At 42.0% G+C, this 26,889-nt stretch overlaps 1 protein-coding gene across 2 annotated transcripts in view; it reads left to right on the top strand.

Annotated features, from left to right (window-relative positions):
- CLIP2 (CAP-Gly domain containing linker protein 2) overlaps positions 1–26,889 on the top strand; it is a 211,569-nt gene that overhangs the window by 128,286 nt on the left and 56,394 nt on the right. For both annotated transcript variants that reach the window (XM_073615039.1, XM_073615038.1), the window contains exons 4-6: positions 5,166–5,290; positions 20,255–20,468; positions 23,564–23,761. In XM_073615039.1, coding sequence (XP_073471140.1) covers positions 5,166–5,290; positions 20,255–20,468; positions 23,564–23,761 — 537 coding nt within the window. The remainder of the gene's footprint in view (positions 1–5,165; positions 5,291–20,254; positions 20,469–23,563; positions 23,762–26,889) is intronic.

The raw sequence follows: 26,889 nt of genomic DNA, 5'->3' as shown, positions 1-26,889 counted from the left end.
CAGTACTTACAAAGAGACAAAGCGTGGGCAAATGTGTCTGTATTGGAGAGATACATTGAATGTGTTTATTTTATTTTGTCCAGACATATATTTAAGCTGCATGCACTTAAGAAACTCTGAGAGGCTCTTTAATTCATTACTGAACAATTACGCTTACAAACCAGGCTGAAAAGACTCCAGTTTTCAAGTTTTTATTGTGTTCCACGGTACGAAGGGGATGCAGCATTATGAAGAATGGACATCATGTTCCTCTTATTTATATGTACATCATAACCTAAGAAAACTGAGTATTTGCTTTAACAATTTATAGCACTTAGTAGCACATTGGTGGACAGATGTATCTATGTAAAAGTTTCCACCATGGAATTTTCAAGTCAACTCTAATGTGACAACATTGCTCCAAAAAGAACATTTTAAACAGTCATAAAAATATTCCTACTCTCACACATTTGAGTTACAAGTTAAAGAGCAACTGGCTAGGATGCTTTACAACCACAGAACTGTTCTCTTATAAGGTTACGATGATTTATTTCTGAGAACTTCAGTTCAATCCAGCACAGACATTTGAAAAAACAAATGTCCTTATTAGCCTCAATTTAATACAACAAATTGTGATTACCATAAATCTGCTTACTCTATAGGGAATGTATAGTCATTCCATGTTTTTGAATGCAGAACTGGAGGTGTGCCTGTGTGTGTCTATCCAGGAAGTGAACAGGAAGTAGCTTCAGCTGTCCACAGTTAAAATGGTTGCAGCCAGACTGTCATGAATCTGCAGTAATGTTTCATGCCCTTTCTGCCTGCTTACCTCTGTTCTGTGTGTCAGCTTAAGGATTGTGCTCTCACACCTGCATTTTTAAGTAATCTTCTCTCAGCATGGCTCCACCCAAGCCTCTAACAGGAAACACTATTTAACACCGTGCACTGTAAACCAGCCTTGCCTGAGCAATAGTGTGTTTAGGCTCCCCTGTGTGTTTCTTGCTGTGTGTGCTACGTTTGATTCTGTGTGCCGGCTTTGGCTTGTTCTCCTGACTATCACTATCTGCTTGTTACCCCGACCTTTGGCGTTTCTTCCTGATCATCCATGTCTGCTTGTTGCCCCGACCTTTGGCGTGTTCTCCTGTCCATCCCTGTTTGCTTGTTACCCCGACCCTTAAGTAGTTGTTACCCCAAACCTTTAGTAGGTTAGTAGTATGTATGGCAGTTTGCAGAGGGCTGTAGTATGTAGGGCAGTGTACAGAGAGCTGTAGTATGTAGGGTAGTGTCTAGAGGTCAGTAGTATGTAGGCATCAGCAAGAGAAAGGACTGGGCATCAGCAGGGCAGTGGAGAGGGGTCAGTAAGTCAGGGGACTGGGATCAACAGGGCAGGAGATGGGGTCAGCAGGGCAGAGGCCAGGGGTCAGCAGGGTTAAGTGCCGGAGTCAGGAGCATGCATGGTACAGTACAGGGGGTCAGGAAAGCACAGGACACAGGGCAGGGTGTGAGGATGGCAAAGTACAGTAGGGTCAGCAGGGCACAGTAGGGGGGGGGGCTGCTGTGACATATCTACTTGTTCTTGTGCGCGGATCTCTGTTGACCCTCTATCTAGTCCATCCCACATGACACACACACTACAAATGCTTGGAATAGATGGAAGTGGAGGACCAGTGGGGATTGGCACAGTGCACTCACGCATATTGCATCCTTGCGCCACTCTATAGATGGGGAAGGTGCAATTTTGGCTGAGGTTTGTCAATGCCAGAGAAGGGAACGCAATCCACCCAGTGTCACCTGGTTAGATCGCATTTGTTGGGTGTTGCACACTGATGCACTTTACACACGTGGGAGAGTATCTGTGGGCAGTAATATCTTGATGAGCCCAATTTCTTTTAAGCCAACTACAGCTAAACTTAAACGGGCACAATCTCCGACGCCGGGAGCATTGCCAGCCCACTCAAACTGCAAACACAAGGAGGAGGCAGGCTCTGGGGTGTTCCTGCAGTCCCAGTCGAAAGCGCCTGACAGTATATTGGGTGAGTGAGAGGTAGTGGGAGGAGTTTCCTCCTGTTCTTGCAGCTAATCATGTGGGCACCCTCCCCCACACCCCTTTCCCTGCAACACTATGAATGTCCCTCCTGGTCGTTGTTTTGTTTTGTGTAAACATGCAGGCATGCGCAGGATGGCGGCACATGCAGCGATGTCAGAAGGACATGAGGCAGGGGCGATTACAGAACAGGCAGCCAGGTTTCTGTGTGCAGCGCTAATTTCCAGGACACAGCCTGGGGTGACAGATCCGTGACTGTCCTGGCCAATATGGGACAGTTGGTGTCACCCAGGTGCAGCTCACCCCCCCCCTCACCCCCATAGCGACGCCACTGCTCTGCATTGTAGCCAATCACCGTCTAACTTCAGCTTGTTCAATAAAACCTGGAAGCTGATTGGTTTCTATGCAGAACTGCACCAGATTTTGCACTCTCCGGTTTTAGTAAATCAACCCTAATAACTGTCAACTTTAGTAAAAGTCATAATGTCTCTTATGAGTGAAATCAGGGCTCTATTTAGATGTCATGATGCTCTCAGCACCCCTGAATGGTTATGTCCTTTTTTGCCATTTGGATCATGTGATTATTTTAATAAGAATCAATACTGCAATGTTTTATTGGAGACAGTATGCGGTTTGCTTTATATGCAGAAGAATGAATAAGGAAGTAGTTGTCTTTATTTGTAAATTCGGAGGCTTGGCGCTACCTTCCCTACTCTCCTGCACTAGGCTCTGTCCCACAAGGGCATTATGGTAAACGTAGCCATGAGTTAAATGAAAATGATTACTCTTGATAAGTTTTTCACTGATGATTCAGTTCATATACAGGAAAGGATTTGTGAAAACATAGGGTTTCATTGTTTTATTGAAACAGATTACAGTTTTTATATTTCTGTTGTGGGTTAAATGAATTTTGTTAGTTGGATAGGAACACTTTTCTTTGGTTATAAATCTCAGTCACAAGATTGGCCGAATAGAATTACAAATCCTTTGGCAGGTGAGTTGTCAGCTGAGTATTTAACTGCTTTACCTAGAATACAGCTTTAAAGTGACCCTGTCATGAAAAAAAAAAAAGTTTTTAAAATGCTCGTACCTGCAAAATAGGAGAGGGAGTATTTACCCTTTCCTGCTGCCTGTGCCACCAGAACACTGATCCATCCAGTAGAAACCTTCCTGTGAAGTCAACATGAAGTTCCCAGGTATTCAATCATTTTATTGTGGCACATGATAAGTACTGTTCAAGTAACATTAGGGCTAATGCACATGGGCGTATAAAACATTGTATTCTGATCTGTACGGCTCATTCATACGGGCAGTACAATGCTGTGTTTAGATGCGTATCTTCTGCATGAAAGGAAGGTTTATGTGGTCAGAACTAGAGCTTATTCACAAAGGGGAAAAAAACACAGCTTTAGAAGCATATTTTCTGCATCAAAGAAAGATCCTGCATAAAATACACACCCAAAAGTACTCACGTTTATTTGTGTATGTGAGTAAAATCTGAAGATCTATGCATGTAAAATCTGCAGCTGTGCCCTACTGCAGTATTTATGATCTTATTGATTACTATCGTGCTGCATTTAGTTGTGTATAAAACTATCTGTCCGTGTGAATGAGCTCTTATACGGATCTGAACACAGCTGTATTTTAGGCTTTGATCCCATGTGCTCAGCTGTATTCCTCTTTAGCATTGAGCTGCGTCAAGCTAAAGTAAAAAAATTGTTCTGTCCACTGTCTGATTTTAAAGTATCTTACAGTACGGTAGGCATGTTAATGTATGTACAAACATTTACACATATAAAACATACATGGACATTATCCTGATGAAAGAACCTGCTCACTTCAACTCACCAGTCTCCAGTACTGGGGAATGGAGCCCACCACTGTGGCCATATGCACTGTTGCCATTGCCTAGTGTCGCTCAACAGAACATCTGCCCCTTACATTTTCCCCTAGAATAAACTCAATGACTGAAGGCCTAGGTCATTCTGTGCCGATGCCACCATCACTGCCTAGTGAATGACTCATTCAGGGCCAAGAGGAGATGTAAACACTGGGTGGCACTAGGTGACACTAGGCTGTGGGCTAGTGGCCTTGGCTTTCAGTAATTCTGAATGAATTGCATTAACATCGATGGAAATCGGAATAACTGAGCTGGGGTAAAGCGAAAAAAACAGCATTGCTGGGCCAGACCTGGCAAGTTTCCAGGTATGCAGATTCTGCAGCAGCATGCTCACCAACATTGATAGCTGCCCATATACATTTCAATTCTATATGTATATATGCAGGTAAAAATGTTTTTATGTAGGAGCTTTCAGTTTTTTTTTCTTTTTGCACCTATGTGCAGTAGCCCTTAAAAGTGGAAAATAATGTTCTGAACACTGAATGAATGAAACAGTTTAAATAGATTGTCTTGTAACACTGAATGATAAATAGGTTAGATATACTATATTATACTATTTATGTATTTGTTCTGACCCGGGTAACTACATAACATCCGGATGTCCGCTTGCCCCCTTCTCAGTGTATCCTTACTGTGGAGGAGTGTGGGGTGTAGCAAGATGGTGGAGACGAAATGTCACTTCCGTTACACATTCAGATGAGTCGCCTAATCTGATGAAACACCGGCACCTCATCCCAAAGTGTCAGATATATTGGAAGAAGGTTGGGGTGGGATTATAACAGTGCCAACATATAATATTAGAAACAAGACGTAATTAAAACATCACATTTATTATAGACATGATTAAAATATACGATCAAGTAAATTCAATCATTGTACATCTCCATTTTGGTAGTCAAAGTGAAATTCTGCTTATATGGTGGCTAAAGATTCATGTGTTATCCCGACATGTGTCGCCAGTGTTGGCTTCATTAGGGAATTTAAGAACAACCGGAAAACATGTTTAATATAATTACGTCTTGTTTCTATTATTATATGTTGGCACCGTTAAGATCCTACCCCATCCTTCTTTCAATATACTATATTATACAATTTTTTTTTTTCCATTGTGATATCTTTGACAATAAGGGCTTGTAAACATGCATCACCAAATTTTATCTATCTCTTCCAGGATTAAATGTAGTGTATACAGTGACCATATTATGTTTTTCCTGGTTTACATGCATGTGTATTACCTTTCAGGTTGGTGGAACGAAGACGGGAGTCGTTCGCTATGTTGGAGAGACAGATTTTGCAAAGGGAGAATGGTGCGGAGTGGAACTGGATGAGCCATTGGGAAAGAATGATGGAGCTGTTGCTGGCACCAGGTATAAATAGTTATCTAACAGATTGCATTCTGGGTTTTATTATGTTACATTCAAGCTTTGTTTCAGGTCTCTCAATTTGCTTGAGCCTGATATACACTCTATTATATTAGCAGGGCTTGCTGAATTTCTCCTTTGAGCCCCTTGAACCTTAATGGCACCCCAGTCTTAGTCCGTAGGTTTCAATATTGAGTTGGCCCACCCTTTGCAGCTATAACAGCTTCAACTCTTCTGGGAAGGCTGATCACAAGGTTTAGGAGTGTGTCTATAGGAATGTTTAACCATTCTTCCAGAAGCGCATTTGTGAGGTCAGGCACTGATGTTGGACGAGAAGGCCTGGCTCACAGTTTCCAATGTAATTCACTCCAAAGGTATTCTATCGGGTTGTGCTCAGGACTGTTCCTCCACCCCAAACTCGCTCTTCCATGTCTTTATGGACCTTGCTTTGTGCACTGGTCCAAATCGTTTGGTGGAGGTGGGATTATGGTGTGGGGTTGTTTTTCATGGGTTGGACTTAACCCCTTAGTTACACTGAAGGGAACTCTTAAGGCGTCAGCATACCAAGACATTTTGGACAAGTTCATGCTCCCAACTTTGTGTGAACAGTTTGGAGATGGCCCCTTCCTGTTCCAACATGACTGTGACTGACCAGTGCACAAAGAAGGTCCATAAAGACATATATGAGTTAGTTTGGGGTGGAGGAACATTACTGGCCTGCACAGAGTCCTGACCTCAACCCAATAGAATGCCTTTGGGATGAATTAGAATGCAGACTGTGAGCCAGGCCTTCTCTCCAACATCAGTCCCTGACCTCACAAATGTGTTTTTGGAAGAATGGTCAAACATTCCCATAGACACCCTCATAAACCTTGTGGACAGTCTTCCCAGAAGAGTTGAAGCTGTTATGGGCCAACTTAGTATTGAACCCTATGGACCAAGACCGGGATGCCAGTAAAGTTCATGTGCGTGTAAAGGCAGGCAGCACAATACTTTTGGTAATATAGCGTATCGCTCTTTTTATATTTTCAAGGGGCCCAAAGGAGAAATCCAGCAAGAACTGCTAATATAAAAAGTGTCTCCCTAAAGAGAATTTGTCTTTGGGGGGGAAGGGAGGCAAACTGCTGAAGGTGCTAGCACATACCTGCAGCAACCTCCCAAATAAACCCCACTGCACTTTTTAGCAAAACACTGTTTTATCAGAGTCCATATGCTTTTAACAGTAACTAAGATACACAAGAATGAAAAAATCCTGTCTGTTTTTGTGGCTATCTGTCTTCCTCTGAATGCCATGGGTGTCACTTTATACTTTTTGTTTGTCACAAAATAAGTTTGGTGTCATAATAACACATATTATTTCATTTTTGCTTTAACAAATATTGATTTAGGATTTAATCACCTGTTTATTGATTTAGCGCTGCTTCCATACATTATTATAGTATTAGATATGTGACTGGATACTGTACAAGCCACATTTATAAAGTGAATATCTCCCTGTACATCAATTTATAGACACTGTTATGCCGTGTACACACAACCGGTTTTGCTGTCGGAATAAGCTCCGAAGGTTTCTCCTACAGAAATCCGACGGAATTCCATTCAAGCGGTCTTGCCTAAATACGGTCAACCCAAAGTCCGACCGTCCAGAACACGGTGATTTACAGCACGTACGACGGGACTAGAAAACGGAAGTTCAATAGCCAGTAGCCAATAGCTTCCGTCTCGTACTTGCTTCAGACCATGCGTCGTTTTAGGTCTGTCGGAACAGCATACAAATGAGCGGTTTTCCCAACAGGAATTGGTTCCGTCGGAAATATTTAGAACATGTTCTATTTCTAGGTCCGTCAGAATTTTCTAAAAAAAAAGTCAGATGAGGCATACACACGATCGGAATAGATGATGAAAAGCTTCCATCGGACTTTTTCTGTCGGACATTCCGCTCGTCTGTACGCGGCTTTAGTTGCTTAATTCTATGGAACTTGTTTTGCTAGAGCCTAGCCTGCTTTCTTAGGGGCTAAAAGACCAAGAGAAAACCATTGCACAAGAGTCAAATCGTATAATGCAATATGCAATTAGAATTTACTTATAAGGTCCCAATCTATATAAAGTCTAATGCCGCGTACACACGGTCGGACTTTTCGTCTACAAAAGTCCAACGGACGCCGACGGACTAAAGCTGGCTGGTAATCCGATCGTGTGTGGGCTTCTCCGGACTTTCAGCAGACTTTTTCAGCCTCAAATCCGACGGACTTTAGATTTGAAACATGCTTCAAATCTTTACGTCGTAACTACGACGGACCCCGAAATCCGCTCGTCTGTGTGCTAGTCCGACGGACAAAAACCCATGCTAGGGCAGCTATTGGCTACTGGCTATGAACTTCCTTATTTTAGTCCGGTGTACGTCATCACGTACGAATCCGTCGGACTTTTGTGTGGTCGTGTGTAGGCAAGTCCGTTCGTTAGAAAGTCTGCTGCAAGTCCGCCAAAAGTCCGCCGGAAGTCTGTCGGACAGGCTGTCGGACTTTTGTAGACGAAAAGTCCGACCGTGTGTACGCGGCATAAGATATTTTAGTTTGTCCATGCAGGTCGGCTGGACACAATCCTCTCTACTGAATGTTTTTATTAGAGTAATTTGTAGCAATTCATCTATAACACAAAGAAGGCTCAAAGTTCATGAATAATTGCTGGAGCGGCAAATAATGGCTGATGTGGAAATGCCAGCTATACAAGAATTTCATGGTCATACAGAAATGAGATATACACTCTTTTTCACTGTTCTCCGTCCTTCAAAACTTTCATACTTCAAACCTTTCATACCCAGTCTGTAAAGGAATTGAGGGAGTAACATTTTCATTCCCATCCAGGATTCTGATGATTTATGTAGCACTGTTAAGGCTATGGAATTTGTAGCAGTGTAAACATCATAAAGAATCTCACAATCATATTGCAGATCAGTAACGTCAAACAGTTTTATATGGGAAGTCTGCTGATGGTAAGGACCTGCAGCAACTAGTGATCTTTTATAGACAATGTGATAAAAGCTTGACAATTATTCTAGCATCCATTTGGTGCGTACAAACTACAATTAATGGTGTATTTTCTAGCTTCAAAGCGGCTGTTATAGATTTTACCAAAAAAAAAAGGAGAAAATTATTTTGTTATGGTGGTGCTTTAAGAACAGGGAGGCTAAGTGGGCAAAGATATCATCACTATGCTGTATTAACATAGAATTTAGTGGGTCTGTATCCAGGTCCTTACCATTTTGAGAAGCTTTAACTGTGACTGTAATCTTCACATTCCTTTGTTGCTACCAAGGTTTTGGGTCATGTAATTCTTGAACACTATTAAACTTGTATTGTAGGTAAAAGTTAAAGTGGAAGGCAAGTCAAAACCTAACTAAGGCCGGCCATAGACAGTTCGAATGTCAGCTGGTTCAGTAGGACCCGGCTGACATTCAAACCGTGTGTTGGCAGACTGAATTTACCCAAATTCATTAGTCGATCAACTTGGGTCCAACTAGCCTGCCGGATTCACTTGTGATTATCACTAGTGGCTGCTATAGCTACTAGCAATAATGAGTGTCTTCTCCCAACGGGGACAGATTAGTCTGCCCCCCACCCTGCAGCAGAGAATTAAGATCAGCAGGTGGGATTCCACCGCCAGCAGTGTTGATGGAGGAATCATGCAAATTTCTTTCCACGGGTCGCAGGAAAAATATTCACACCATCTGTGGCCTGCCTATGCTTAAATCTACTCCCTCCCCAATTCTAAGCCTATTCTATCTACCCTGTCAAAGGAAAGATATCTATACTTAACTATTCTGAAGTCACACCTGTCTGGTCACATGATCTCTCCAGCACCGTCTTCAGTGTAGAAAGCAGATCGCTGATAATGGCTACAGAGCCTGTGTGATGATGTCACCCATAGGCATCCATTGTCAGCCGTCCCTCCTCTACACTGAAGCCTGTGCTGGGACCCGATCATGTGACCAGACCTTAAAGCGGGGTTCCACTCAAATTTTTAACTTAATCTTACCCCCTTCAGTTAATTGCATAGATGTTCAATAATAATTACCTTTATATTGTACTTTATTGTGGCACTTCCTGTCTCTCCTCCCATGGGAGTAGGCTTGTTTATTGCCTTTCCCCGGCGCCACACTGTCTCCTGGGAGCGTAGTGTCAGGCTTCCCAAGATTCAGTGCGGGAACAATGATCATGCGTGTGAACAAGCTGTGAATGAACAGCATTCATCGCATCCAGGAAATCAATGCTTGTGGGCTTCACATGCCCACAAGCAAAATGGAAACAGCCAGCATCACATTTTTTAAGTTATTCTTCAGTACGAAAACAGACAGAGGTGGATATATTACACCCAAACTGTGAGTATTATTTTGGGATTAGCAAAGAGTCTCAATGACCTAAAAAAAAAAAAAAAAAAAAAAAAACATTGGTCGCCGGACTCCCGCTTTAAGTGACTTCAGAATAGATAAGTATAGGCATCTTTCCTATTAGAGGGTAGATAGAATAGACTTAGAATGATGGGAGTAGATTAAGCACTTAAGGACCAGGCCTATTATTATTATTATTATACAGGATTTATATAGTGCCGACAGTTTACGCAGCACTTTACAATATAAAAGGGAGACAATACAGTTATAATACAATAAGATACAGGAGGATTAAGAGGGCCCTGCTCAGAAGAGCTTACAATCTAATAGGGTGGGGCAGGTGATACAAAAGGTTGTAACTGTGGGGAATGAGCTGATGGAAGTGGTAAAAGATTAGTTAGAGACGTTATAGGCTTTCCTGAAGAGATGAGTTTTCAGGGATCGCCTGAAGGTAGCAAGAGAAGGGGATAGCCAGATAGATGGAGGTAGTGAGTTCCAGAGGATGGGAGAGGCTCTGGAGAAATCCTGGAGACGAGCATGGGAGGAGGAGACGAGAGAGCTTGAAAGTAGGAGGTCTTGAGAAGAGTGGAGAGGACGATTTGGGTGATATTTGGAGACAAGATTGGTGATGTAGCTTGGGGCAGAGTTTTTTCAAACTTGTTTACAAGTTAAAATCAGTTTTTTTTACTAGAAAATTACTTAGAACCCCCAAACATTATATATTTTTTTCAGACACCCTAGAGAATAAAGTGACAGTCGTTGCAATACTTTATGTCACACCGTGTTTGCGCAGCTGTCTTACAAACTCAATTTTTGTGGACAAAATACACTTTTTTAAATAAAAAAATAAGAAAACAGTAAAGTTAGCGCAATTTTTTTTTTTATATTGTGAAAGATAATGTTACGCCGAGTAAAGTGGTACCCAACATTGCATGCTTCAAAATTGTGCTCGTGGAACGGCAACAAACTTTGACCCTTAAAAATCTCCATAGACGATGTTTAAAAATGTCTACAGGTTACCAGTTTTGAGTTACAGAGGAGGTCTTTTGCTAGAATTATTGCTCTCACTCTAATGATTGTGGCGAAACCTCACATGTGTGGTTTAAACACCGTTTACATATGCATGCGTGACTTACGTATGTGTTCGCTTATGCGGGCGAGCACGGAGGGAAGGGATGCTTTAAATTTTATATTTTTTTTCTTATTTATTTTACTTTTTTATTTTTACACTGTCCCTTTAAAAAAAAAAATTTTGGATCACTTTTATTCCTATTACAAGGAATGTAAACATCCCTTGTAATAGAAAAAAAGCATGACAGGTCCTCTTTAATGTGAGATCTGGGGTCAAAAAGACCTCAGATCTCACATTTACACTTAAATACATTAAATTAAAAAAAAAAAAAAAAAAGTCTCTATAAGGCCGTTGGGCGGAAGTGACGTTTGACGTCACTTCCGTCATCCAATGTCATTGGGTTGAGTGGGGGCCATCATTCCCTCACTCGACACAGTGCCTCTGAGGGGAAAGGATCGGATCGTCTCCACCACTACCGACGGCTCCAGTAAGCAGCGGAGACAACTGTAACGCGGCGTGAGGGGGGGGTGGGCACCTCTGCCACCTCCGATAAAAATGATTTTGCGGCGAATCCGCCACTGAGATTACTACTGCCCGCCATTTCAGCAAATACCTGGGTAAACAACAGTATTCAACGCCGACGTATAACGATGGGGGGGGGGGGGGGCGGAAGTGGTTAAAATGAATGAAAGGTGGAGTAAATTTAAGCTTAGTTAGGTTTTGTCTTGCCTTTCACTTTAACTGCTTGCTGACCTAGATATGTGGCAGTAAGGCATCTCGGCTGTGCCAGATCACGTACCTATTACGTGATTGGACACCTCAAGGTAGGGGTGTTGATCACTGGGTGCTGGGCAATAGATCACCCCCCAGCACCCGGGCGATCGTCATGAATTTACACAGAACACAAGCAGAATACATTTTGGCCTAAAGTTCTCAAGAAATTAGATTTTTTTTCAAATTGTTTTTATTGCATATGTTTTATAGTAGAAAGTAAAATATATTGTTTTTTGTTTATAGCACAAAAAATAAAAAAGACAGTGCTTATCAAATACCACCAAAAGAAAGTACATACATTTTATTTGGGTACAGTGTCGCACGCCTGCGCAATTGTCAGATAAAGTAACGCAGTGCCGTATCACAAAAAATGGCCTGGTCATGAAGGGGGGGTAAATCTTTATTGTGCTGTTGCTCTCTATTTAGTACTGTTCCACACTCCATATCGTTTTAGAGCAGTTCAAACAAATTCTGATTACAATCTCCTTCAGATCTTCAGATCAACTATGTAGTGCAAAGATCTGCCTGATTTGATACGAAATGAATGGTTGGCTTAGGTGTGTCCTCATATTACCTAGATTTTCTAAATCTTGAAAAGGAGATTGTATAATCAGACTGTATAGAAAACTACCTTTGCAGTGGAACCCCCCTGCACTGCAAGGGTTAAATTCTTATTAACTCTGGGGGGTGAGAAATAAGATGTCATATTATTCTTCCTCCTCTGACTGGCAGGCTCTATAACTCTCCTTATCTCTGGGTTGTGGGCAGTCCTGCACCATCCTCACGTACAATGCAAGGCTATTGGGCCATTGGCCCTGCATTATACTTGATGACATCATTGTGTTTGATGACATCATTGTGTAACAGCCAGCTGGAGCATCTTAGAGAAGAAGCATTGGGGAACCGGTTGTAGAGATGGAGGAACCTGCCGAAGCAAGGAGTAGGCAAATATTATGCCTCATTCCTCTACCCCTAGAGTTAATGAGCATTAAATCCTTGCAGAGCAAGAGGGTCCCACTGCAAGTGTTTTTTTGCAATTTGCAAGTTGGGCTTTAAGGATGCTGTCGGTGTCATTATTATTTTTAAAAAGAGTTTGTAATCTAAAGCTGGCCGAAAAGTAATTGAAGGGCAATTCAATAAAGCAATTGCAATACTTTTCTGGAGTTATGGTTGTATTAAAATGTATTAAACCAGTCATGTGACAGTTTCCTTGTTATTTAAGATGCGTGTGACAAATTCAGAAAATGTTGGTGATAAGAAAAGTGGAGGTATTTCAATGTGGAGTGAATTGTGTTGCATGCGTAAGTACTATGTAGCAGAAAATTCTGTCGGAGGCAATTCTGCAACAGAATTACAGTTACATGAATCTAACTTAAAAAATAGCCAGTAAACAAAACACTATGGGGTGTATTTATCAAAACATTTGCATAGCAATTCACATAGCGGAAATTCCTGTGATATGTAGTGCCATCTAGTGGCCAAATGCATTATTTTGCATTTGAAATCAATGAAAAACATTCAACTAGCATATAAAACAAAACAAAAATTTTGTTTTTAATGCTCAGTGTCTAAGGAACGCTGGCTATATCTTTCATTTGGATTTATGCGGTGCCAAAATTGGCTGTGTGCCCTTCTATAATGACTATGGACAACATGTTGATTAGATGAATCTGTTGCAATGTTGCCTATTGTAGCACAAACAGGAGACAGATTTCTAACGTGTCTATGACACTCTTTATGAATTGCAGGGATTGAGAAGTATGTTTGTCTCACAAGGGGGGTGTATTTGTTTTTTAGTCATGGTGCTCTAGGATCCTATATGGAAAGTTACTTTAAATCCTAAAAATGATGGCCAGCATAACTTTAAACATGAGACCTGTATGGGATTTGTAGGCTGCTTTACAAATGGATTCAGTGGAGAAACACTGGGAAAACTGAAGTAATTAAAATTTAATACACAGTCTCTGTCTAAAACATATCTGACCTTATGAAATAATGATGACTGTCCTTTACACTTCAAAAATACTAACAATTTCCAGGGTGTTTTCTAGCATCCATTCCAGTGTTAATAGGGTATGCTAATTATTTGTTCCAACAACCCTTTTTAAATGTTTTTCCATACATTTTTATCTAGCCTTCAATCATTTCTCTCAGTTTAGCTCTGGCTTTATCTGCCGCTTTCCCACATTCTTCTTAAAGCCTTTGCACTTTAACCCAGCTGTCAGCACAGCGGGATTTGCTCTTCAGAATGTAACATTAAAAAAAAATACGGTTAAAACTGTAAAGAGGTATTTATATATTCATGTTATACATATTATTTGTCTAGCTTGTCATGTGCATTTCATGACAGTTTGTGGTCAAACACCTGCCGGGCCCCTGTTGGGGTCATCCAAAACTTTGGTGACCTCATCCACTTGTCTAATTGACATTCCTCAAGTTTGGAATGAGAACAAGGAATGGAACATTAGTGCGGAGCCAGCTGGCTAATTTTCATATACTTGGCCATTTTCAAGAGCATTAGCGGATCCAAAAAAGAGACAGAATGCAGATGATTTTGACATAAACCCAGAACAGCTGGGATATTATTTTTTTTTTAGAACCCAGAGTATGGTGTTTGTAAACACAGATTTCCAAAAAGCGCACTATCATTACAGTAGCCAGTGATGTATGCAGTGCAGGTGGCCTTTTCTTCAGGGGAAAGTCAGTGCTGTAACGGGCAGATGTGGAGACAACAGATGGTTTGACCTGTACTCTTGACCAAATATCCAGGACATCATGTAATTTAGGCTGACAGTTTAACACGTATGTTTTCATTTATGTGGAAATATTCCAGAGATTTTCTGTGTTGTAATGTTAGGTTTGTTGGATTTTAACCTTGAAGAGATTGTGAAGTCCTAATAGAATTCTGTGAGACATCTTGATTAATACTAGTAGTGAGGAGAATGATCAGTTCATAGTGCTTGATCAATAATAATTTGAATGTCAGATGGACAAGCAGCTATTTTAGAACATCCACTTTGATATGGATGGAGACATCTTCTAGTGGATTCCCCACACAGGTACAGAGGGTAGGTGTTCATCCTTGGATTGCAATCAAATTAGACATGGATCAGACTCTTTTTGTAGGGTAAACCTTCCTGGTTGTCTTGAGTTCAGGAACAGCAATACACAAATATTCTTATTTTTTCTGAAAAGGGATGGAAGTAGTTCTCTACTTTCTTTTTAAATAGTTATCTCAGTGAGGGGGTATGCTAATCCAACTTCAGTATTTCCAATGAGTTTGATCACCCCTGTTTACTTTTTAAAATGGGGAAATGGACTCATCTGTTATAAAGGGCGAGTGGAAATATTTGCTGTTAGTTTTGGGGCCAAACTACAATTTGACCCTTTTGTTCACAAATCAGTACTTAATTTCTTAGCAATTTACCGTTTCCAACGTATGTGTCCAAGAGTGGGCCACCTTTATATTTTTAGGGAGCTTGATCTCAGTGTGCCCAAAAAACAAACCTTTATATGTCTTTTATTCATATGCACTTGAAAATATAGTTTTGAGTATCTACTGCTAATCTAGATATCAGCTTTTGAAAGAGACTGTTCAACAAGGTAAGACATAGGATAACCTATGAGACCATGGGATGTCCCACTAATTAAGAAGATATGGGATAAGGATAGTTTGCCCAAGTTCCTGAACAATTGGCTCCTACGTGATGCCTTTGTGTTCTAAAAAATGTGATACCTTTTTATCTCCCTGTATGCCAATTGCCTTAAACAAATTGGCATTTTATTATAAAAAAAAACAAAAAACGCAACACTGCTGGTGAAGTTAAAATCCTATAAAGATCACCATGTTAATGGACAGTTTTATAACTGCTGTTTGTTACATGGTATGATTACAGCATATACAAATCTGTATCATTTGCTTGATGTTAACATTGTTACATGCCTACATAACTTTTTCAGTGCTTATTATGCTCATGTACAACATGTACAGATATGCCTGTATAGCACATTTTTTTCACAGCGAAGATGATTTTGAAGTGTGTGCCCACAGATCAATAGGGTTTTGAAAGTGGAAAAACACTCTGTTACCTACAGTATATGAAATGGAGCATCACTGTGCTCCAAAGTGAACTGTAAAGGTAACCACACTAATGCAACCAGGAGAATATTAAACAATACAAATAATTTACAATGGACCCAGTCAGAAGTATAGAATGTCCTTACAACATATGCGTAGAAAGCCATGAACAGTATAGGAGAGCCAGTCATTGATACAAAACAAATCTGACTGGGTAACTCTATGAAGACTTTGAAAATTGTCCATTTCATAAATACATGCAGTGCTTCTAAAGGTGTCCCCTGGATGAATGGTGCAATATCTTGTGCCCGAGTGGAGATGCTTCTATTGGTTGGTGACAGTGACATTGGTGTCAGTCATGAGACATTATTCAGTGTGACAACTAGTAATAGATTATATATGGTGACATTACTCAATGGTATAATTGGTGACAGATTATTTAAAAAAATGACATTAGTCACTGTGACAATCAGTAGAAAATTCTGTACAATGACATCAATCACTATGACAATTGCTGATATATACAGTGACATCAGTTAATGGCAGATTATACACAGTAAGATCAGTCAGTGTAATAGTTGGTTACAGATTATATATGTATTTTATCTATATTATTATAAATTGGTGTGACAGTTGGTGACATAATATATATTGTGACAGTTGGTGAAATATTCAAATTATGGCAAAAAAACCTGAAGAAGGGATCTAAGTTGTCCAATAAGTATTCATCAATAACTTACATTAGCCAAACTTTCTGCATTAATTGCTGGCAGATTATATACAATGACATAAGTCAGTGTGATAGGTGGTATGACCAATTATATACAGTGCATCCCGAAAGTATTCACAGCACTTCACTTTTTCCACATTTTGTTATGTTACAGCCTTATTCCAAAATGGATTAAATTCATTACTTTCCTCAAAATTCTACAAGCAAAACCCCATAATGACAACGTGAAAGAAGTTTGTTTGAAATATTTGCAAATTTATTAAGAATAAAAAATGAAAAAAATCACATGTACATATAATGTCCAATCAACTGAATTTACCACAGGTGGACTCCAATCAAGTTGTAGAAACATCTCAAGGATGATCAGTGGAAACCGGATGCACCTGAGCTCAATTTTAAATGTCATGGCAAAGGCTGTGAATACTTATGTACATGTGATTTTTTTTTTAATATATTTGCAAAGATTTCAAACAAACCTCTTCACCTTGTCATTGTTTGTAGAATTATTTTTTTTCATTTCACAAGTTTTTATTCTGTGCGCCAGTAAGGATAAAACAAATCCAGCATTGAAACACGGTATAGTAAGAATAGGCTATTACACAAACCAATCAAAAAGTAGCATCGTATGTTAGGAACACAGCGAATAGTATGGTATCAACATGTTAACAAAGCAACTACATTAGATTGACTTAAACTGCAATAGTGTAAAACTTGTTTGTAGAATTTTGAGGAAAATAATGAATTTAATCCATTTTGGAATAAGGCTGTAACATAGCAAAATGTGGAAAAAGTGAAGCGCTGTAAATACTTTCCGGATGCACTGTACAGTGATTTTAGTTGGTATAACAGTCAATTAGAGATTTGTATGGCAAGCAGATGGAGTCATGGAGGCATAGAGAGCAACAGGGCCGCTGATAAACTAGTACAACCGTGCCCGGTGTCCTTGGCTCAGAAGGGGGGGCACGGGCAATCTGAACAGAGTGCATAATAAAACAAATTTAAAAAGTCTTTCACCAACTAGTCATCCCAAGCTACCCACCCCCTCCCCCCGCTCCGCTCCACCTAACTTATCTGGGTGGTTTTTTCCACCTTCTGGGTCCCTCCGCATGTTATTCTTGGCTCAAGTCTCAGCCTGCATATTGCAGGGCTGTCTTAATGAGTGGGCACACCTGGGCACTGCCCAGGGGCCCCAGCTGCATGGGGGGCCCCTGCACTTTCCCCAATGCAACTGGTCCTTGAGTCCATGCTGCCCCAAAATTGGGGGCCTCATGATGGCACTGAGAGTGATGGATACACAGGGGAGGCAGACTGCCAGCGGTGTGCCGTGCTGTGCAGAACGATGCCTATTATTTCACAGCTAGCAGGGAGGGGCAGGGCCTGAGCGCCAGGGATACTCTGACCCCACCCCATGCAGCTTGAATGCTCGGGATTCGAAGGCAGTGGGGTAGGAGCTGGAGTGGGAGCTGCTGAGTCGGCAGCACTGAAAGCCCACCTGCGGAAGTAGCATTGTGGATGGTGTCATGGTGAGCCCAGTTTGCACCGAAGGGCTTGGAATGCCCAGTGGGATGCTCCCTCCTCCGCCCTCCTTCTGCCTGCTTGATTGGTATTATAGGTGAGTCCAGTGCTGGAGGTGGGCACATAGCCAAAAGTTTACATGCACTGTATCTCCACTGGAAAAGGGGGTACTACATGGATGGAATAATGGTGCTGGGGGATATCAAGGGTGTATGGGGGAAAACAATGCTGAGGGGGGATCTGGGGTGTATAGGGGGTAGCAATGCTTGGGGTATCTTGGGTGGCTATAGTGCTAGAGGTATCAGGGATGTAGAGAGGCCACAGTGTAGGGAGTGTCAGGGATGTAGTGGGGTCACAATACAAGGGGTATCTTATGGTATATGGTAACAGTGCTGGGAGGAATATCTAGGCTGTAGAGTGGTCAGAGTTCTGGGGGGGGGGGATATCTGGGATGTTGAGGGGTCAGAGTGCTAGGGGGATATCTGGGGTGTAGAAGGGTCAGAGTGCTGGGGGGATATCTGGGGTGTAGAAGGGTCAGAGTGCTGGGGGGGATATTTGGGGTGTAGCGGGGTCAGAGTGCTGGGGAGGCATCAATCTAGCAGATGTATTATATGCACAGGACAGGTTTTTTACTGTGAATGATTGTTCATGTAGTTAATGCAGAGCTCCACCCAAAAGGGGAAGCTCCGCTTGTCTGCCTCCTACCTACTTGATGTCTGTTTACCTGCGCTGTCTCCATTGTAGGGGCCCCAGAGCATTACTTTGCCCAGGGGCCCATGATGCTATTAAGACGGCCCTGGTGGCAGAAGAAGCAGCTCAGCTGACATTTGTCCTGGTAGCAGCAGGAACGAAGAGGAAGTGGTTTGTGGGGCTGCCAGTGCCTAACACAGGTGTGTGCTTGCTTGGGGGTGATTCAGACAAGATCTGCTACATGGATGGTACTCTTGCCTCTGCAGGTAGCACATGCACATTATGGCATTGGCAGCATGGATGGCATTCTTGTCTCTGCAGGTAGCACATGCGCATTATGGCATTGGCAGCATTTCACTTTCACTGTTTCAAGGCGGGGGCAGTGGTGGGGCTGAAGAAGGGGCTAGGGGCAGGACCAGGGGTGGGGCTGAAGGGGTAGGCTGTACGGGGCCCCATGATTTCTATCAGAGGCCCTGGTGAGCAAAATCAGGAACAGAACACAGTGCAGACAATGTGGACAGTGTGGACACAGGGCAGTGTAGAGAGAACTATAGCAGATGCTGCCATTGGGGACAGAGGGAAAACTCCCACCTACCCTACAAATGATGGTCACCATTTCTCCCACTGACACCATATGTGGGGTACTATTCTTCCCTTTGACACCAACAATGGGGTGCTATTCTTTCCTTTGACACCAACAAGGGGGCACTTTTCCTCCCACTGATACCAATGATAGGGCACCATTCCTCCTACTTATACCAACAAGAGGGCATTATTCCTCCCACCGTAAGCAATGATGGGGCACTATTCCTCCCACTGATGCCAACAATGGGGCACTAATCCTTTTACTTAAACCAGTGATAGGGGAACTATTTATTTCAACAGTACTAATAATGGGACACTATTCCCACTGATACCAACAATGGGGCACTATTCCTCCTACTAAAACTAAAATGATGGGGTGTTGTTTACTCCCACTGATGACAGGGCATTTTCTACTCCCACTGGCCACAGCCTGGCCCTCTAAAACCTGAAAGTCATTAAACTGTCTTTATGTTTAGAAAGCTTGGAGACCGCTGCTATAAAGGATGCTGTTCTTGCATATCATGTTTTTTGAAAAATGCACAGTTCTGAGAGATTTGAAGAACAGATAAGGAGCAGTATTACAGGAGTGATATAGTTTAAGGCCTTGTTCACACAGGGCATTTTAATTTGTGTCTTGTGCAGGGCCGCATGCAACACCTGTGCACCCCCATGCTGGTATAGACAAATTAGTATTTCCTAATTTACGCCTAGTTTACACCACTCCGGTGCTTTCATGTGCATTTAAAAACATTACAGCATGCTACATTTATTTGCACTTAAATGTACCAGAACACATATGAATGCACCTCAGCTCAGTAAAAAAACAAAAAAACAAAAAAAAAAACAGTATAAAAATAGAAGTCAATAGTGCCTTAAAATACACCTCAAACAATGCAAATGCATTAAAAATGCATGTAAATGTGCATGTATTGTGGTGTAAACAAGCCCTTATATGAGCTATTCTGTATTGTTATGATCTTTATCTCAGTGTAATGCTATAGTACATACTGGTTTTGCTGCAGTTATTGACATCTGGAATTGAATAGATCGTAATAGTAACAGGGTTCATAATTGGCCAGCAATTTTCTGTTATCCACTCAATGAATATCAGCTGATTGTATTTATTTTGTTTACTACAGGTACTTTCAGTGTCCACCGAAGTATGGCCTGTTTGCTCCTATCCACAAAGTGATCCGCATTGGTTTTCCATCTACAAGTCCTGCTAAAGCTAAGAAAAGCAAAAGAATGGCAATGGGAGTGTCTGCATTGACTCACAGTCCCAGCAGCTCCTCCATCAGCTCAGTGAGCTCAGTGGCATCTTCTGTAGGAGGCAGACCCAGCAGGAGTGGCCTGGTAGGAGCAAATTTTTAAAAGAATTTTGAGGAACAAACACAGTTTATTCTAATAACATGCAATAGTTAATTTTATTAGGCTTTAAAATGTGTTTTATTCCTGTTTTCCATTGGCATAATGCATAAGGTATATTCAACAGCTCTGCCAAAGTAATGTGCAACAGTGTTGGCACTTTGGCATTGCACTTGGTTTTTGGAATGTTTGAGAGTACATGAAGTATTACTAAAGGTAAAATGTTCTTTTTTTTAAGTTTGTGATAAAGAGAACACCTGTCAGGTTTGTATTGCTGTATGTGCCCCCAATAGGGAGATTCACCCTCTCAATTTGTTCTGTTTATCATTAAGACTAGGGAGACCAGATGTCCCTGGTTTTCGGGGACAGTGTCCGGACGGAGGACACTGTCCCTGGACCAAGTCTGTCCCCGGTTTTGTCCCCGGATTGGATTTAAACGGGCCCAGGCAATTTCAAAGACAATCAGTGTAGAATTAAAAAAAAAAAATTCTGAATCACTCACCCCCGCTCTGCCGCTCCTACTAGCTTGGGGGGGGGGGGGTGTATTTTTTCCATCATCTGTGCCCCTTTCTGATGATCATGTACTGGTCAAAGCGGAGAGACTTTTTCTTCAGTTTCTGGCACATGCCCATTCTGCTCTCGCTTGCATGTTCTTCTGCCTTGGCTCAAGTCCCAGCCAGCCGCCTGCCTATCTCCTTGCCTTCCCCGGCAGAGTGATCTTCCTCCGCTCAAGTCCGCTCCCCACCCAGTAGTAGCTGAGGCCTGCAGAGTGTGACTTGGGAGTCTATGAGGCGGGCGGCGGCAGCGTCAGGCAGAGAGAGGCAGCTGAGCTCAGTTGACAGTATCCAGCAGCAGTAACAGAGGGGAAGCGGATCTGATGGGGCTGCCAGTGCCTTCAAGGCTTCAACACAGGTGTGCTTTGGGGGTGTCTGTGAATAGACTACATTGCACTTTGTCTGTCTCTCTGGCATAATGGATGGTATCATAATTCAGGCAGCAGGCACTCTATCATGGCTCTGTCTGGCAGTGCACTGTCACAGTGTGTCACATAACATGGCTGCTGGGTGCTGATTTTGTTAACTTATTGGTCATAATTTAACAAAATCAGCTCCCAGCAGCCATGTTATGTGACACACTGTGACAGAGCCAGCCAGAGCCATGATAGAGTGCCTGCTGCTTGTGAGTTATCATAATGCTGATGATCTTAACCAGTTACTTACCTCCCCATAGCAGATTTACTGCTACAGGGTGGTCACGCTGTGCAGGATATTTATATATACACTAGATCCTGCATTTCTGGGTATCGGAGCTGATCAGTGGGTCCGGTGGACTCTATGTCTGCCGGTACCTGCCGATCAATCTGTACACAGGCAGAACGCCAGTCTGCCTATGTAAACAAGGCAGATCACTGTTCTGTCAGTATGGAAGACAGTGATCCTGTGTTCCTGCAGAGCAGGGACAGGGATCTATGCCTTCTCTTAGTAAAAGCACCTCCCCCACAGTGAGAAAACACTTGTTAGGCGCACAGATATTAACCCCTCCCCAGCCAGTTTCATTAATACAGTGACAGTGCATATTTTTAGCACTGATCACTGTATTATGGGGCGTACACACGGTCGGACTTTTCTTCTACAAAAGTCCAACGGACGCCGACGGACTAAAGCTGGCTGGTAATCCGATCGTGTGTGGGCTTCTTCGGACTTTCAGCGGACTTTTTCAGCCTCAAATCCGACGGACTTTAGATTTGAAACATGCTTCAAATCTTTACGTCGTAACTACGACGGACCCCGAAATCCGCTCGTCTGTATGCTAGTCCGACGGACAAAAACCGACGCTAGGGCAGCTATTGGCTACTGGCTATCAACTTCCTTATTTTAGTCCGGTGTACGTCATCACGTACGAATCCGTCGGACTTTTGTGTGGTCGTGTGTAGGCAAGTCCGTTCGTTAGAAAGTCTGCCGCAAGTCCGCCGAAAGTCCGCCGGAAGTCTGTCGGACAGGCTGTCGGACTTTTGTAGATGAAAAGTCCGACCGTGTGTACGCGGCTTTAGTGTCACTGGTTTCCACAAAGTGACAAAAGTTTCACATAGTGTCTGATTTGTATGCCGCAATATCACAGTCCCACTATAAGTCGCTAATTGCCGCCATTAGTAGTAAAAAAAAAAGAAGACTGAAAGTGAAAGAAAAAATATACCACATTTTGGTTTGTCAGCAAGACAGGCATAGGGGAAATTTTGCAGTGGGGACACTAGTTGTTGTGACAGCCAGGCATTCGCTCACTTTGGCGGGATTTCCTTTTACTTCATGTTTTGTTGATGGGAAATCTCTCCAGTGGGACACAGATGGCAAAAAAAACTTACAGGGGTTTTAACCCTCCCTTACTCTATCCAAAAAGGAAACAATTGCCTTTAGTTCTACTTCTACTTAAGGAGTTTTTATGTGAAATTGTATTTGAGTAACAGAAGTACTATGTTTAACCTTGCCATAGCAATAAATGTGCAGATTTTGGTCCAGTTTCAGTGCCACCAGACCTCGATATAGTAATATATAAAGAGCAGTGGGTTGCATAATCTGCCACCTTTTTAGAACAATTTGGGTAATGCAATGTCTCCCCTTCACAGTGCCCAAGTTTTTAAGCCAGTTAAAAAGTTGCTTTTTGCTTGATTATTTTGTTAATTTTCATGATTTAAAATCCTCCAAAAGTAGCGTTAAGCCTTGTTTTAGGTGTTACAATGAGGTAGGTTGTCAAGTTTCAGAAAATAAAAGAACACACAGCTTATTGATTATACTTTTAAACCAGAAATGCTAGTTTTGAGAGGACTCATTTTATGTAGTATATGGTTATAATGACCAATGAAGTAGCAAGTTACAAAGTACAAACCACTGAGGTTTCTGTCAGTGCTCATCTAATTGTATATTTACCGCATATTCAGGTAACAAGGCTTTCAGTAACCTGTACCTCATATCTCGTTTAGAGCCATGTGTTTTTATGAATAGTAAACATCTGCGTCTTGGTATAAGGATAAAAAGAAAAAATGTATTCCCAGCATTATTGTAACCTGAAGCTAACGGATTTGCCCATAGCTCACAGAAACATCGTCACGCTACGCACGAAAAATCTCTGGTACAACTGCACTTCAAGAGGCTCTGAAGGAGAAGCAGCAACACATTGAGCAATTATTGGCTGAGAGAGACCTGGAACGAGCAGAGGTAGCTAAAGCCACCAGTCACATCTGTGAAGTAGAGAAAGAGCTTACACATTTGAAAACCCAACATGAAAAGGTAAACCAGTGACTATGTATTCACTCATATATTCACTTTATGTTATATGGATAGATATTGGGGTTTTAGTAGCATCTGCTGCTGAAGCATCTTTTTCATTTCCATCTTGCACTGGAGTGAGTTACTACTTTTGGAACGGGCATTAGATCACACACAAACATCAATACCTGTTGAAAGCAATATTATGGCACTAATTTCAATTACTACTAATTGCTAGGATTCCTATACTGCTCATAGATTGACTGCTACTTTACTGGATCATTAACTGAAACTTACTTGGATTTTGATACAGTTGCATAGATAGAAAGAAATATTAACTCATCGGCCATCATTAGCTCAATGTGGCCATAAGAATGTAAGACGGACCCATAGTGGTGGAGAAACTTAAAGCCTTGTCCTCCTCATCGTCATCTTGCAACCTCAGGGCCCCCAAGCTGTGCACGGCTACGTGGCCAAAATGCATCCAACCCCACAGTCCATGGGTGGCTTATCTGGCTTACTTGATATAACTGGAGACTCAAGAGCACATTATCTCCAGTCTCTCCCACTTACTTTACAGAACAGCAGCGGAATCCCCCTTGCTCTGCCTCTTGCCTGTAGGGCCACTGGGTGAAGCACCAGTCACCAACCCAAACTATATTACAGACCTTCCAGGGCATGTTAAGCCTTTCATGCCAGATTAGACATAAAACTCAGCTCAGCCAATAACACAGCGGTTCTCAACCTGTGGGTCGTGACCCCTTCGGCAGTCGAATGCCGATTTTCATGGGGTCGCCGAATCTCGGGCTGTTCCTGGAGCATGTGCCACTCTCCCAGCCTTTTCGTGGCCGCCCAGGAGGGCTGCCCCTGGAGCCTGTGGCTGCCCATTCAGTTCATGGCATGCCTGGGGGGCAGAGACTAGAGGCAGTTGACTGGTGAGGAATGTGAAGGGGGGGGGGGATGGAAGAGAACTTATCTCCTGATTTCGGCTTAAGTGTCACTGCTGTGAGACACCATGGAGCCAGAGACACAGTGAGTAACAATGCCTGTGATTATAGGAGTCCCCACTACAGTTCTCAGTTCAGCAGATGACTTTGACTAAGAGCACCTAAGTTGGCTGATCAGAGTTGGCTCCCCCCAGCACTGCCACTGATCCCGCATCCCCCCCACCAGCACTGCCACTCTACCCCCCCAACAAGGAGCAAGAGAAGGGAAAAAAAAGAGAATACATGGAAGAGAGAGGAAAAGATTGGAAAGAACACAGAAAAAGGTATAGAAAGAGTTAGAGAAAGAACAAGAAAGACGGATAGAGAGAGAGAAATGGGGAGAAAAAAACAAGAAATTAGGATAGAGAGGGATTGAAGGATAAGAAAGGAGAACAAAGAGAAAGAGTGGTACATTCAAAAATGTACCAGAAATGGTTTTAATACTGTACAAGTGGAAGCGACTCAGGAAGCACTAAATGTCCGTGGGTTAGGGGTGCAAATTACTTGTCTTGCCTTAGGTGCTGACAACCTACGCTCCGAAAATAATTTTACTTTTAGGGGTCCCCACAACTTGAAAAATTTTATCAAGGGGTCACGGCACTAGTATGCTGAGAACCACTGCAATAACAGAAGGTCAAGTCTGGAAACTTGCTTTTCTGAATGTTTTACTTAACAGCTGTTCCTTTACAAAATCCAGCTAGTGGCGTAACACTTATTTATATAGTAATACACCTGCATAGAGGGGTTGAGTGCCAGTATTCTGCAAAGCTGCCCTCACAATATCACCCTGAGGTATATTTCACAGGCCCAAGCTGTGAGAAATCATGTGGCTACCTTGCCCTTCCTCAGAGCTAGGAAGGGGATGCGCCCCCGAAACGCGTTAGCTGTACCCCGTGTTCTGTGCATGTCCATGCACTGTGTTTATGGCCTTTTGTTAGTTGCATTTTGTGAGTATATATAAAAATTTCTTATTATTAAATTATCTTTGGTAATGCACTAGATGTGCTCGCCTTCCATTTTTGTTTTTCTTATTTTAGTTCCAATGCAGTCATCAGGACACAAAGTGACAAAATATCTCTCTAAAGGAACACAGATAGGAATAAAGGGTTGTTGTTTTTTTTTTTTATCAGTAGAGTTGCAGTCATCAGGACAGGAAGTGACAGAATATCCCTCTAAAGCAAGGGTAGGCAACCTTGGCCCTCCAGCTGTTTTGAAACTACTTCCATGAGACATTTCAAGACCCTGACAATCACAGGCATGGCTCCTAGAGGCAGAGGCATGATGGGATTTGTAGTTTCATCACAGCTGGAGTGCTGAGGTTGCCTACCCTTGCTCTAAAGGAAGGCAGATAGGAAAAAAGGTTGTTTTTTATTAATATAGTTGGGAACGGGTAGAAGTTTAATTTAGCACCCATTTGAAGTGAGCTATCAGCTACAATGCTACTTACTACATACAGCAGTTTGAAAAATGTATATTGGAAACCTGGTTTTGGTGTCCATTTATATGCACTCATGTATATACCAATTGTGCAAATTTTTTTTTTGTTAATTTTCTGCACAGCTGATTTCAGCACAAAAGGTCCCATAATGTCTGTAAGAAGATAATAATTTCATGGTAACTTCTCCTGTACTTTTCACCTATTCATAGTGGGATTTTTTGCATTAAACCTTAATTAATCTAAGCACTATGATGATAAGATACCTTTCAAAGAATACTATATCTAATATAAGTTTTTAAAGCATTTTATGGGAAGGCAAGATATGTGCAGCTATGATCTTCCTAAAAAGAAACATTAACCTTAAAGTGTTTATAAAAATACTACTAATTCTCATATGATGGATATAGTAAACTGCATGCCGGAGGCTTAATGCTTTGCCAGTGCTACAAATAAGCCTTTTATTAGAGAAAGGCATGCAAGCATATCACAGCGATCGTCTAATACAGATAACCGCTAATACAGTTTCTGTTTTATGCAGTCACGCATGAATCTAAGAAGGGAAACATTGCCTGGCTGTAGACATTGTCCATTTAAATATGCCTCAGACTTATGAAAAGATTAGTTACTCAAGACAACACATTGGTAGAGAATGGTGGCTAAGCTCTGTAGACGATAGTAAAACTGAATCTGCTGTAAATGTCTGCAGGATATCATATTACTCCAGA

This window comes from Aquarana catesbeiana, linkage group LG02, assembly GCF_042186555.1.
Source record: "Aquarana catesbeiana isolate 2022-GZ linkage group LG02, ASM4218655v1, whole genome shotgun sequence".
In the NCBI taxonomy this organism is placed as follows: domain Eukaryota; kingdom Metazoa; phylum Chordata; class Amphibia; order Anura; family Ranidae; genus Aquarana; species Aquarana catesbeiana.
This window is presented reverse-complemented; position numbering and strand designations above follow the sequence as displayed.